General features: G+C 40.2%; 1 protein-coding gene across 6 annotated transcripts in view; it reads right to left on the bottom strand.

The window, feature by feature from the left end:
- Positions 1-14,325, bottom strand: part of WDFY3 (WD repeat and FYVE domain containing 3) — a 272,662-nt gene that overhangs the window by 180,025 nt on the left and 78,312 nt on the right. For all 6 annotated transcript variants that reach the window (XM_079786784.1, XM_079786785.1, XM_079786783.1 and 3 more), the window contains one exon: positions 1,466-1,676. In XM_079786784.1, the coding sequence (XP_079642910.1) occupies positions 1,466-1,645 (180 nt within the window). In that variant the 5' untranslated portion in view covers positions 1,646-1,676. Of the gene's footprint in view, positions 1-1,465; positions 1,677-14,325 lie in introns of those variants that run through there.

Here is a 14,325-nt window from a genome sequence, read left to right as displayed (position 1 = left end):
CCAACCAGGGGCAGGGCCAGCTGACCAACTTCCAACGTCCCCTCCCCCCCACACTGGCCCAGCCCAATCGGTCCCCATCGGGGCTGGCCGGCCGGACCATACCCATGCACGAATTCATGAACCGGGCCTCTAGTTTAACATAAATAGGTACCAATGTGTAGACAACTATCACACCACAGCTGAAGCCTACTCTAATATGAAAGACAATACAAAGAAAAAAGTAATTTGGAGAAAAATAACTGTAAGAAGTTAAAAGAAATTTTGAAAAAATTTTAATATTTTCAGAGAAATGAGAGAAGATACTGCACAATTTTTAAAGAATAAAAGAAAGTATTCAAGGAAATTAAAAATATAAAATAAGGTTAATCTAAAAGAGTTAGTTTAGGGCAAGGGAGGGAATATAGGGAGACAGAGGGGAAAGAAAACCTGGGGGGAGATAAAAAGAAAGGGAAGCGGGGAACAGAGAGAAATGAGAAGGGAGGGAAACAAGAGACATGCAGAAAAGACAGAAACGGAGACAGTTATAGTAAGAAGCCTGGGGAAAATAAGTTCTACAAGAGTGGGAATAATGGTGGTATACTATAAGGTCCATCTGTGAACACTATTCACACCGCAATCAATCAGTATAAACACAAATACTGCTTAAACAAATGTATACTACATGAAAAGGACAAGGACGAGGGCAGCATGTACTAGTGAGTATATGTATGCTTGTTATAGTTTGGAAGAATGGGGAATTTAAAAAAGCTAATTTTCATAATCCTCAGTAGGAAGTCAATTAAGACTGCATAATCAAGAAACCAGCATAAAAGTATGTTATTTAAAAGCTGAGAGAGCTAAAAGTGGCAGCAGCAATTAGCAGTGGAGAGCAGTGGGGCACCTATTAGCCTGCGGAGCTACTTGACTTTTTAACCTATGTACTTGTACACCTTTGATAAAAACTTAAAAATTATTTAAAAAATCCCCACCAAGATTGCTACATGTATCAACTTGATAAAATACAATAAAACACTAACTCTATTTAGACTCTCTAGGGCCTGTAACTATCTTCTTTCAATCTCTGACAGAAAACCTGCCAAACAAGAAAGAAAACTGAAATGATTCCTTAAAAGTGTACAGAGCACTTGGGCAACTGCACCACTTGGTACAATAAAACCGTCACTTCAAAAATAATGTAAATAACAAATGATAATTTACAATCTATCCCTCCTCCCAAACTCAACCATTAGAGGAACCTTTTACAAAATGCTGTTTTCCTTTTATCTGTAAGAACTAAGTAAAGTTCATTTTGACCAGGTCTCACATCAAGTCATACTACTTTATAGCAAACTGATAGGAAGAAATGAAAACATCTTAAAGACTTAACTCATTCTATCACTTTTCCTACCTGTGACTTATTATGACCTTAAGATTCTGGTGGTGCCACCCAGTCCTGGAAGGCATATGCTTGGCAGCCTGGACTCACCCTGTTAAACACTGGCAGCATCATGTACAGCTTCTCCTCTTGTTCCTTCTGAGTCATGTGCCGAGGAGGATGGCACAACTCAGTGAAGAGCCGGCGGAGGTGCATCAGTCCCAAGGCGTTGTCCTGCGGGCTGCACTCCTCCTGCCGTGGGCGCCCCATGATCCTCTTCACCATGTTCATCTTGGCGGGCTGGTGATCAACACTTGTAATCCTGCAGAAAGATGTTCACCAGAAACAGTCAAAATGCCAGTCTGATCAGGTCAAGCATTCCTGCAGAGTTTATAACAAGTCTGAAAAGTAGAAAATTCCGACTAAAATACTTTTTCTAGTTCTTTCAAAAGAAAAAGTAGAAAGGCAAAGATAATTCTGATACATCTTCCTAAGTGACAAATTATAATTATGGCACTCAACTATCCTACTAGCTTTGACACAATTTGTATAAAATGTAAACCATTAAATGTAAAACATTAACTGGGCAAACGTTCCCAGTTAGTCGTATCAATTTCAACGAAAAAAGGGATCACAAGTCTTACTATTAATATGTTGCTGAATAGCTAAATACATGTAAAAAAAATGAAAGAACAGAAAGTTCACCCTTACCTCAAAGCATCCAAACAAAGAATTCCATCCACACAAAAAAAAACAAAACAGTTTTTCTATTTTAAATTTATATATTTTTTCTAGATAAAGGATTATACTTAGGTACCTGCTAAAGAGATTACTTTATGTTATAGTTTGAAAATACATAAAACTTAACTGAAATGATATCCCAATATATTCTAAAAATCACATGACTGAAAATTATATAACTGAAGATCACTTTTTCAAACTGTGGCTTGAAACCCTTTGGTAGGACATGTTAATTCATTTAGTAGGTCATGATGAGTATTTTTAAAATGAAATAGAAGATATTAGAGTACATATAGTAAGGGTAATTATTATTTCATGAAATAATAATTAATAACTATTTTTTAGGTAAGGGGTTTTTTGTGTGTACTGCATCATAATATAAAATGTATCCCTGGCTAGAGCTGCAGTTAAGAAATAAATAAACCAAAGACTTGGTTAGAATATATACCAGAATCAATAACACTAAGCTTTCAGAAAGCACCATTAGCCCTTTTCAACCACCACTCACTGTGCCAGCATTTAGATAATTTCAGACACAAAAACAGGATATCTCACAAAAGGATTCAGGAAAGCTGGGAAGACATTCTGGATACACAGAATCTGGAAGAAAAGCAATTTGCTTTTTCATCTGTGGAAAAGCAGGAATAACCTGAAGATTCATTTTAAATCTTGCTACATAACCACATAAGCCAGTATGTCATTTCTTTAAAAAATGAAAGACTGCTACAAGGCTAGAGCTTTTTTTACTAAACATCTGACTACTGATTTTTTAAAACTATAAGAAGAACTAGTATCTTAAACATGTGTCCTTGAGAATTTTGAGTGACTCTGTATTGGGCTACAAGCATAGGCTTATGCACTATAGCTGACTGCAACAGGAGGCCATGATGTGACTCATCACAGGTGAGGAGCAAAAAGACACACTCTGCTTAGAGTTCTGCCAATGGCTTGTCTGTGCTGAGCCACCACTGTGCAAAAAGCAGTTAATGCACTCTCTGAAGTCCAATCTCAGGGAAGAATACTTAGACATAAAGGCAAAGGCCAGGGGGCAGCTCTGAATTACAAAATGACAAGTTAGTCCAGTTCAAAGCTGTTCTTGGAAAATAAGCAAGTCCTCCAAATATAAATAAAAAGATTTCAAAAATATATTCAAATAGCCTACTATGTGCTGGTGGGTACAGTCCTAAAAATCCCCAGAACAAAAACAAAATTTGAAGTGAATTACACTTTTGTAAATAGCTAACATTTTACATTATGCATAGCACTGCTCTTTTTCCTTAGCCTATAGCCAGAGTTCATAATCTAGAGTCTGTGGTTAGGGATTAAGGAATTCATGATCTCCAATTCTTTAAAAATGTTTTCTAAGAGATCCCCAGCTTTCAAAGGAGTCTGTATCATTAAAAAAAAAAAAAAAAAAAAAGTCAAGCATCACTCTATATGTAGAGAACTTCAAAGCACTTTTACACCATCTCCTTTGTTCTTCATTCCAATTTAAGCAAGTGTACAGAAGATAGGATTATTCTACCTTTAAGGAAGGCCAAAGACAATAACAACTTGCTCAAAATTTCACAATGAAAGGGAATTGTATGAGAATCCAGACCTTTACCTTCTGGTCAAGTGCCCTTCCCCAGTCTACTCATGTTTATGTGCTAACTTTAAATTACAGAATTCTGAGAAACTGTGACTCTAGTATATTTATTATTTAGTACCAAGTAGCAATTAGAATGTGAAAGAAATCGTTTTGCTTTTTCAGAATATGCACTAAAATAATCAGCTTTCATCCTATTAAAAAAACAACAACATGATCACATATTGACAAACACTGACTAAATGTAATCGAGCTATTGTCCATCGTTATTTAATATTTATCAGGTACAAAAGGATAGGTAATCTCAGTGACAGAAAAAAGATTCCTCCCTTTCTCCTAATTTACCAAGAAACACTTAAGCACACCAGCTTGCTGAATCATTGCTTTGTCTGGACTTCAATGTTTATATTTAAAGTTAGAGGCTCGGTGCATGAAAATTCGTGCACTCCAGGGGAGGGGTGGGGGGCCCTCAGCCCGGCCTGTGCCCTCTCGCAGTCTGGCCTCCCTCTGCAGGAGGCGATCGGGCAGGCCAATCAGGGGATGGCACCAGCTGGCGAGCGGCTGGCCCCGCCCACCATCGCCCCGCTGCTGCTGCTGCTGCTGCTGCTGGTCACTGCCACCCGCCACATCGCTGTCCCCTCCCTCTGCCTGCTGGCACGTGCCTGGGCTGGTCTGGTGCCGCCTGCTCGCTGGCCCCGACCACACTGACCGGTCATTCTGCCGTTTGGTCAATTTGCATATTACATTTTTATTATATAGGATTATTATGTAGGATATTCAGACCAAGAACTACCATGTTTTAAATACTCTTCAGGAGTGAAAGACTTCTCAGTCAAAGCAGTAGAAACATGCCCATATAAGATCAGTAAATTCAGGTGAAAGGCTCTCAACCCTTGAATCTTGGGTTTTTCTCATCTGTAAAATCTTTTTTCACAACCTTTGTGTAATGCATACATAAAATAACATCATTTCTATAAAGTGCCAAGCACATTAGTTGCGTTCAATAATTTTTAAATTTCTTTTCTTCCTTCAGCTTGATCACGAAACATTTAATTCTTTTCATTTACATTTTTAGTAAGTATTTAAGCAAGTAAGAGAAAGGAAATGGCATAAACTCTTATGGTAGTACTATGTTTCAGAGACTTACAAAATGATAAAAAATTAAGGGAAAATTTATTTCATAGTTGAATGCCCAATAAGAGGTTTCTAAAGCAATATAGAAGAGATATGCAAAATACAATAATGAGGACAAATAGAATGATTATTTTGGGATAATGTTTTAGGGGTTTTCAAAATATTTATAAAGATTATTCTGTATAAGAACTCTATGTTGTTTCACAAGAGAAAATATTTGCACTGCCAACAGGGGGTTATTTAAATAGCAATGAGGTAAAATAGCAATGAGCTCAGGCAGTATTTCTTTTCTACTCTCTTGTGTTAATGCTTGAAAATCCCAGACACTAGCTATCCCCACCCCAAATCCTTTAAATAGTTTACCACTACTTAAATTATAGAAGGGTATAAAACAAGTAAATAGCTTAAATTTTTAAAACGTATTTGTCAATTAACTAGCAGTCTTTGAGTAGCATAGGTAAAAATTTTTCTAAGTAACTCCTTAATTTCACAAGAAGAAAAAAAAAGGCTAAGGGAAATCTTATACTTTCATCAAAAAACTGTAAGTAATTGCTCAGGTTTTTTATTTTTCCTTAAACTTTCTGGGGGAAAATTCTATATTTTTCTTATACTATGAAGAGTAAAGGCAAAACTTCTTAAACTTTTTAAGAATAAAGGCAAAAATTAGGGAGGCTCCCAATGATCTGGACATATAACCCAGCAATCTAACATATACACTGGAAAAGAACTATAGATACAGCCCTGAATTAGAATTTAAAATTTCTACCTGCTAAAGCATGATTTTTTGCCTTTCAAGAAGTCATTATCCAATTTTAGCCTCATCTTTGAGATATTACAAGATTAGCCATCTCATTTATATTCCCAACATCCCCTCACCCTTCTTACCGCATGTGTGAACTCATCCTATACATATACTGGTCCTGAATTGAACAGTTTCTCAAAGTATCTTTTCAGTGTGCTTTATCTTCTCTCTTCATAGACAAAAGCATATTCTGGAGCCAAAAGTAATGTGCCTCCCTTTAAGAACACTTCCCTTAGCTATGATTTCCAATTTCTCAGCCTGGCCTGCACCTTCTCACAGTCTGGGAGTCCTCAGGGGATGTCCTACTGACAGCAGTCTGGCCTCCCTGTGTGGGAGGCAAGGACAGGGAATCAGGGGATGGCGCTGCCCCCATCACCCAGCCGTTGCTGCCCGGCCTCCGTCTGCGGGAGGCAACAGGATGGGCCGATCAGGGGATGGTGACGGACCCCCCCATCGCCCCTCTGCCGCCACTGGTTGATGTCCCCCCATCGCCGTTCCCTCCCTCTGCCCGCTGGCACGTGCCTTGGCTGGCCTGGCACCGCCTGTCGCTGGCCCCGCCCCCCGCCCACTGGTCGTTCCGCTGTTCAGTTGATTTGCATATTATGCTTTTATGATGTAGGATGCTCTGTTAAAACCAGAGAAGGCACAAGCCTTGGCCAGTGTGGCTCAGTTGATCAAGTGTCTATCCACACCTCGGAGGGTTGCTGGGGTTGACTCCCCGCCAGGGCACAGGCCAGGCTGCGGAGCCCATCCCCAGTAGGGGGTTGTGCAGGAGGCAGCCGATCGGTGTTTTCCTCTCCCTCTCCCTGCCTATCTCTCTAAAATCAATAGAAACATATTTAAAAAACCAACAACAGAGAAGGCAGATGAGGGATAGGAAGATATGTAAAAAATAGCAAAGTTACAAATGTGACAGATATTAATCAACTATATCAACGATCACTTTAAGTGCAAATAGTCTAAATGTACCAATTAAAAGACAGAGGATGTCAGAGTGGATTAAAAAATATGTCCCAACTATACATTATGTCTATAAGAAAGCCACTTTAAATAGCCTATCTAATAAAGTCGGAATATGCAAATTGACCATCACATCATAACACAAGATGGCTGCACCCACAAGAAGGCAGGGTTTCCATAACACAAGATGGCTGCACCCACAGCAGAGGCCGAGTTCCCCTACTGAGCCTTAACGAGCAATCAGCAGGGACAGGAGGCTGTGTGGCACTGGGCTGGGGCGGGGGACCTGAGGAGGCGCCCCCTGCCCGGTGGGGCTTGACAGGGGACCTCAAGGCGCATACCCCACCCCAGCTCAGGCCGGGGGACCTCAGGCCATGCCCCCACCCTGGTACCAGGCCTGGGGACCTCAGGCCGCTACCCCTGCCCCGGTGCCAGGCCGGGGGACCTCAGGCTGCCCCCCCACCTGGCAGGATTTGACGGGGGACTTGAGGCTGTGCCCCCAGGCTGATGGGGCTTGACAGGGGACCTCAGGCCACACCCCCTGCCCAGCGGGGCTTGATGGGGGACCTCAGGCCATGCCCCCCGCTCTGGCGCTGGGCCAGGAGACCTCAGGCTGCGCCCCCTGCCCTGGTGCCGGGCCGGGGGACCTGAGGATCCTCCCAGGGACCTGAGGCTGTGTCCCCCACCCAGCAGGGCTTGACAGGGGCCCTGAGGCTGCACCCCCCACCCGGCGGGGTTTGATGGGTCTAAATCTTGCCCAATGGTGGTGGGGCCAGCCGGGTCTGGGTCTCGTGCGATTTCGAGGCACGTGTGGGTTGGGCGGGGACTTGATTCTGGGTACCGCGGCGCGCCCCAGACTCTTACAGGAGGAAGATTTTCATATACATTTTACTAATTTTCTTTCAGCTCTGACACTTGTATTATAAAGGACAAATAGTAATATTAAAATATTTCCTCTAATTAATTCCCTTTTAATGTGCATGAATTTCGTGCACCGGACTACTAGTAAGTAATAATCTTGAATAAAAAATATAAGTAATCAGATAGGTTAAAAGTAAAAGAGATGAAGAAAGATACATCATGCTAACTCAATAAAAAAAAAGCTGAGTACCTATATTAATTTTAGACACACAGTCTTCAAAACAGGGAAAAATATCAGGGATAAAGAAGGGTATTCCATACTGACAGAGGGTCAATTCTCCAAGGAGACATAACAATTCTTCATGTGTATAAACCTAACAAGAGTATCAACTATGTGAGGAAAAACTGACAGAACTGAGGGAAGAAAAAGACAAGTTCCCTGTTAGAGCTGGAGATCTCAACAGCCCTTATATAATAATGGATATATCAAGTGTGCAGGAAATCAATACAGATAAAGTTTACTGAACATTACTATCAATCGACTAAATCTATAGTTGATATTTACGGAACACTCCATCCAACAACAGAATACATATTCTTTCCAAACTCACATGGAGCATTCATTAAGACAGATCACATCAAGGGCCATAAACACACACCTTAACAACTCAAAAGAATTGAAACCATACAAAGTATGCTCTCAGAGCACAAAGGAATTAAACAGGAAATCAGTAACAAATGATAGAGAGAAAAGCCCCAAATATTTGGAAACTAGACAATACATATCTAAATAACATGTGAGTCAAAGAAGTGTCCTGTTCTTTCTGCCAAGGATGCCCCCTCCTTCGCTTTTCCTAGTAGCTAAGCTCTGAGGTCACCTCAGAAAAGTCTTTCCCAACCCCCCAGGCAGAGCTTATTGTTCTTTTATCCCACTGTGGTACTTTAGTTTACATTCTGTCATGAAATGTTCATTGTTCAGAGACAGTATGCAAAGTGGTTATATAGGCTTGGCAACAAACTGCCTGATTTCAAATCCTAGCTGCACTACTTATGAGCTACAGAACTTGAATAGGTCAGTTACCACCCTTGCACATCAAATTCCTCATGTGTAAAAAGCCAGTAACCACCAGCACCTATCTCATAGTGCTGTGGTGTAACTCACCAAATGAGTTACTACATGGAAGGCACTTAGAGGAATATCTGGCACAGGTACTCAGGAAGTGACAGCTATCATTACTGTTTTTCTACTGTAACCAACATATACATTAGGTACTCGGGTTACGTCGGAGATCCGTTCCTACAGCGCAACGTAACGCGATTTTCGCCGTAAGTCGGAACCCACCTACATAAGCACCTATGTCACTCACATGGAGCACATACACAGCAGTAATGAAGTGAAACAGTAAAAGAATTTAAAAGAAAGGTAACAATTCCTGACCTTTACTTGTGGTAAATAAATAATAAAAACCATAAAGCACATATGTACATACATCAAAATGACGGAACTTTTTTTTTTTTAATAAATAAATGGGAGATGGCGACATAACCACAAAATGACATACATTGAGTCGGACGTACCCGAGGACTGCCTGTACTAAAAAGTGGTTATTTACTTCCATGTAACTTATAATTTCCTCAATGGTGGGAACCAAATATTACTTAACTTTGTATCCCTAGTTCACAATAGGTGATGGGTGAATGAATTTAAAAGACTTACACACGGTTATGTGGTGGCATCAGACTTTATTTTATGTCCAGATATTCTGAATTCTGGATGTGCTAGTTTTAGTTCCTCACAAAAAAATTACATATTGCACGTAACACTTTTTAAAAATTACCATTTGTGTATCCTAGTTCTCAACCCATAGAAAGTTCTCATAGTCTGTAAACATCTAAGTTCTTAAGCATCTCCAGGGGAAAAAATTACATTCACAACCATTTATTCTAAACTGAAAAGTTATCAATTTGCTTAAATAATCATCTTTTTTCCCCCCTGTTAATTAGCAACATCTCTTCTTAAACTACTGAATTCCCTGAAAGCAAATCCTTAACACCTGGCTGAGGATTCAGTATAGAGTAGAAATAAACAAGTGAATGCAGGAGTGATTCCCATAGCCCTAAGAGGGAAAGTACAAATGTCAAGGCTCTTGATTACCTGACGTGGCCCATGCACAGATCTAACCCTATTCACCTCCCACCTTTCCACTTTTTCCCATCTTGTCTCAGCAGGTTTCTCTGTACTGCCTTCACATTTCTGTGCCTTCACATACTTTCTCCTCTCCTGGGAACCCCTTCCCCACCAGAAATTCTACATTTTGATGATTACTGCTAGTCACCCTTTAAATCTCAGGTCAACAGTCGCTCTTCTAGAAAGCATTCCCTGATCTCTCAATTTGACAAACATGCCCCCCCTCTTTGTTCCCATATAATCCTGTGCATGTCTTTATCATAGCTTTTCTCACATTCTACTTAACTGTTATTTTCTTTGTCTTTTCCCAGCACTGAACAAATGATATAAGATTATGAAAAGCAAATATCATGTCCTACTCAACTCCACCCTGCCCCCCTCCCAATACTTAACACAGTACAGTACCTGGCAAATAAGAGATAGGCAATAAATTGTTAATAAATGAGTAGAAATGATCAATAAAAGTTCAGAAAACGAATGAATTGGAGGCAGCTCAATCCAAAGTTAATGTAACTTAAAATAAGCCAAAGAAAGGGAGAATGTTCTCTAAATTCCTTATCTGTTTATTTTACAAGAAGGCTTGGAAGACAACTTTGTTACCATGGTTTGTTTAAATTCGATCTTTTACTGAAAAAGTAAACAACTATTACCATATGGCCATTTTTGTTGGGAGGTATTGGGTATCTGAGAGTGTATTTTTTTTAAGTGTTTAGCAAAAACTGTTATAAATTCAGAAAATAAGAACTATAAATGTAAAGCCAGAGGCAGGAAAGAAAAAAAAGTATTACTTAATTGTTAGGTTTGTTTGGTAGGCAAAATGATGACAAAACAAAAGTAATAATAAGCCAGAATCCTCCATTGGGAATTGATGCTGAGGACAAGAACATATGAGAGGAAGTCAGCTTACCAGTATCAACAACCAATCATTACTGAAAGAGCTGTGATCTGAAAGTGATGAAAGGAAAATGACAAGTACAAAAGATTATGTAGAATTATATTAGTGAAACCTCACAAATGAAAAAGCAAAATAGTGACAGCAACAAAAACAATAGTGGTAAAGTAAATGTTGATTTCTGCACACACCGACTATGCAATAATGAATGTTTTAATTGTGAATTTTTATACTTTCTTTTCAAAATATCAAAATTTATACATTCTGGTAAACTGTGCTCTACCAACTAATGATCTTAGAAGGCTGTGTGCACATAATGATGCTAACATGGCTCAAAACACTTTTCAAAATTCCTCTTTAAATATTGTTTTCAGAGCACTTTATAAGCTCCATTTAAAAATCAGTGTCATCATATAACAGGTTTAACCAAAAATGGAATTACCCAGTCTATTCATTTGTCTTAGTTTCCAAACTTCCTCTAAAGCTTTTTGCCTATTACTAAACATCAAATCTTTTCAAAAGATTGAAAAATCACCACTAATCACTAAAAAAATGCACTGCAGACTCCACAGCTGATTATGGGGAAAAAATTGTAAATAGAATCTGAGCAATGGTACTATTGAGATTTAATTCCTTAGGTGTCTACTGCATGCAAGGCACCATGGGAGAACCTTCTCCAGTGTTTATCCCCTCCATGGTCTGGCTATATTCATTTTCCTAAAATTCCAAACAGATCAATACGTAACTTCCTTAAGAGTGGCAAGACTGCCTGCAATGGGATAGTCAAATGCTTTTCAAGGCATAAAAGGCTCTTCAAAATCTGTTGTGCATATCTAACTTTGAAGCTGTCTTCTGCAATATAGCTCCCCTCCTTCTATGCTCATACAGTATCACCTAAACTGAATATGCCATGTAATTTCAAACCCTTGATGCTTTTTCCACATGGTCTTTCCTCTACCTGAAGTGGTCGATTTTTTTACTGCCCACCAACCAGTCATGGATAGTTCATGATCTTACTTGATCGTAAAACAAAATAAAATAAAATAAAAATTTAAACATAATCCCATAGTAATGATTTGATCATTGATTCAAAGAAATATTTATCAAGAACCCTTCCACCCCACCTGAATTTCTCTCTGTTCCAGCCACCTAGCTCTGCTTTCAGTAGCTTGTATTCATCTTGTTCATGTCCTTGCCATCAAAGCAATTAACACATTAATTAGAAAAATAAGACATTTGAACTATTCAGAAGAATATGTTGGAAAATATTTTTATGACCTCAAGGTAAGGAAAAATGTCTTTAAAACACACACACACACACACACACACACACCATTAATCTTATCAAAATTTTTAAAACTTCTGTATATGAAAAATCAACAGAAAGAAAATAAACGTAAGATACAAATTGGGAACAATATATCTGCAACACAATAATGAGCAAAAAAGCATTAGATCCAAAATATGTAAAAAATGGTTACAAATCAATGAAAGGCAAACCACCCAATAGAGAAATGGACAGAAGAGTTAAATAAGCATTTCACGGAGAAGGAAAATGAATGACCACAAATATATAAAAGGCTTCACAAACTCATACATAATAAAGGAAATGAAAATTAATACATAATTTTCTAACTGCTTTGCTCTGTTGTAAGGATGTGTATTCATTTATCCTGTGCTTGTCTGTGTCACTGGCTATCATCCCCTGGCACCACGTCCACACACACTCCTCACCACCTAGAAAACATGCACTAAGGATCTACATCAAGACTCTCCACCAGGCTTGTACTAACAGTCAACAGCCAATAACCTATTCTGATCCCATCTGTGGCTATTTCTCAACCTACCACAGGTATGGTCAAAACATCATAGAATTTCTGGAGGGCATCTCCAGTAAACATGCAGCTCCACCATCATTCCTTGAATTGAACTTAGTGTGAGGTCAGTGACCTAAGTTTATAGTATTCCACTTTTCAGTGTTTGCCACAGCACCTGACATACAGAGATGATTATGTATAAACTAGTGACCCGGTGCACCAAACTCGTGCACATTAAAAGGGGATTAATTAGAGAAAATAATTTAATATTGCTATTTGTACTTTCTCTATAATAGAAGTGTCAGAGATGAAAGAAAATTAGTCAAATGTATATGAAAACCTTCCTCCTGTCAGTGTCTGGGGCTCACCATGGGACCCAGAGTCAAGTCCCTGCCTACCCACATGCACCTCAAAATCGCATGAGACCCAGACCCGGCTGGCCCCCCTCATTGGGCTAGATCCAGACCTGGCCAGTCCCACCCTTGTCAAGCCCTGCCGGGCAGGGGGCGTAGCCTCAGGTCCCCTGGCCTGGCACCAGGATGGGAGGGCGTGGCCTGAGGTCCCCCAGCCCAGACTGGGGTGAGTGGCGTGCCTTGAGGTCCTCCATCAAGCCCCTCCAGGTGGGGGACACGGCCTGAGATCCCCTGTCAAGCCCCACTGGGTGGGGGGCATGGCCTGAGGACCCACATCAAGCTCCGCCAGGCGGGGGGGGGGGGGGGGGGGGGACACGCAGCCTCTGGTCCCCCGTCAAGCCCCACCGGCAGAGGGCGCAGCCTCAGGTCCCCCGTCAAGCCCTGCTGGGTGGAGGCGCAGCCTGAGTTCCCCCAACCCAGCACTGGGGGTGCAGCTTGAGGTCCCCCGTCAAGCCCCGCTGGGTGGTGGGCATGGTCTGAGGTTCCCTGTCAAGCCCTGCTGGGTGGGGGGCATGGCCTGAGGTCCCCTGTCAAGCCCTGCTGGGTGGGGGATACGGCCTGAGGTCCCCTGTCAAGCCCCATGGGGGTGGGTGAGGGCATAGCCTCAGGTCTCTGCTGATTGCTCGTTAAGGCTCCTTATGGGAACTTGGCCTCAGCTGTGGGTGCAGCCATCTTTGTGATGGAGTGATGGGCAATTAGCATATTCCCTCTTTATTAGATAGGATGGATAATGCCTGCTGGCTGGATAGCGTAAGGCAGAAAATCTTCCTGCTGGCACCTTACTTAATAGCTTTTCCACAAATTCCTCTATCCAAATTATTTTATAAGTACTCTTTATTTACTTAATAGAACTATATGAATAAAAACAATTAGGAAACTTATGGAATCCTTAAGGAAACATATTTTAAAATAAAGGTGGTGCTGATATAAATCTCAAGGATACAAAATTTACTTGTTATTGGATATAACTTTTTGCTAATCAGAGTATTATTGTTTTCTTTATCATTTTTGCATTAGATATTTTACAAATGAAATATAAAAATATATTTACAATCTCATGGCTGAGGGGTACATTTTCACTAAAGGGTTTGGGGAATGGGTATTGAAGAGAGAAGGGGTGGAAGAAGAGGAGAAAAGAGTAAGAAAACTACATTTTTCTATCTTTCTACTGAACCAAAACATAAGGACAATTACCACAAGTAGCCATGTTCTAATTACATCATTTCACTGTTGATCACATGTAGCCTATTTTTAAAAATGCCTCTGGGGAAGAGTGAGAGGAAAAATGCTATTATCAGTTAGCTATTTAATACATTTTATAAATCAATTTGAAATATTAACAATATTTTAAATATATTGCCTTTTATTCTGGGGAAATAAGTTTTCAAAGCACAACTCAGTTTACCATATTTTTCTCTTAAGAGTTTCATCCTCCTCTCAGAAGGAATGTCTTGTAATAAAATATATAAAAAACAACTCAGGCCCTGGCCAGTGTGACTCAGTTGGTTGGGCATCTTTCCCTGCACCAGGAGGTTGCTGATTCAATTCGCAGGAAAGGGCACATGCCCAAAGTTG

Source organism: Cnephaeus nilssonii, assembly GCF_951640355.1.
Source record: "Cnephaeus nilssonii genome assembly, chromosome: 1".
Classification (NCBI taxonomy): domain Eukaryota; kingdom Metazoa; phylum Chordata; class Mammalia; order Chiroptera; family Vespertilionidae; genus Cnephaeus; species Cnephaeus nilssonii.
Note: the sequence above shows the minus strand (reverse complement) of the source record. Positions and strands in the feature narration are given on the sequence as shown.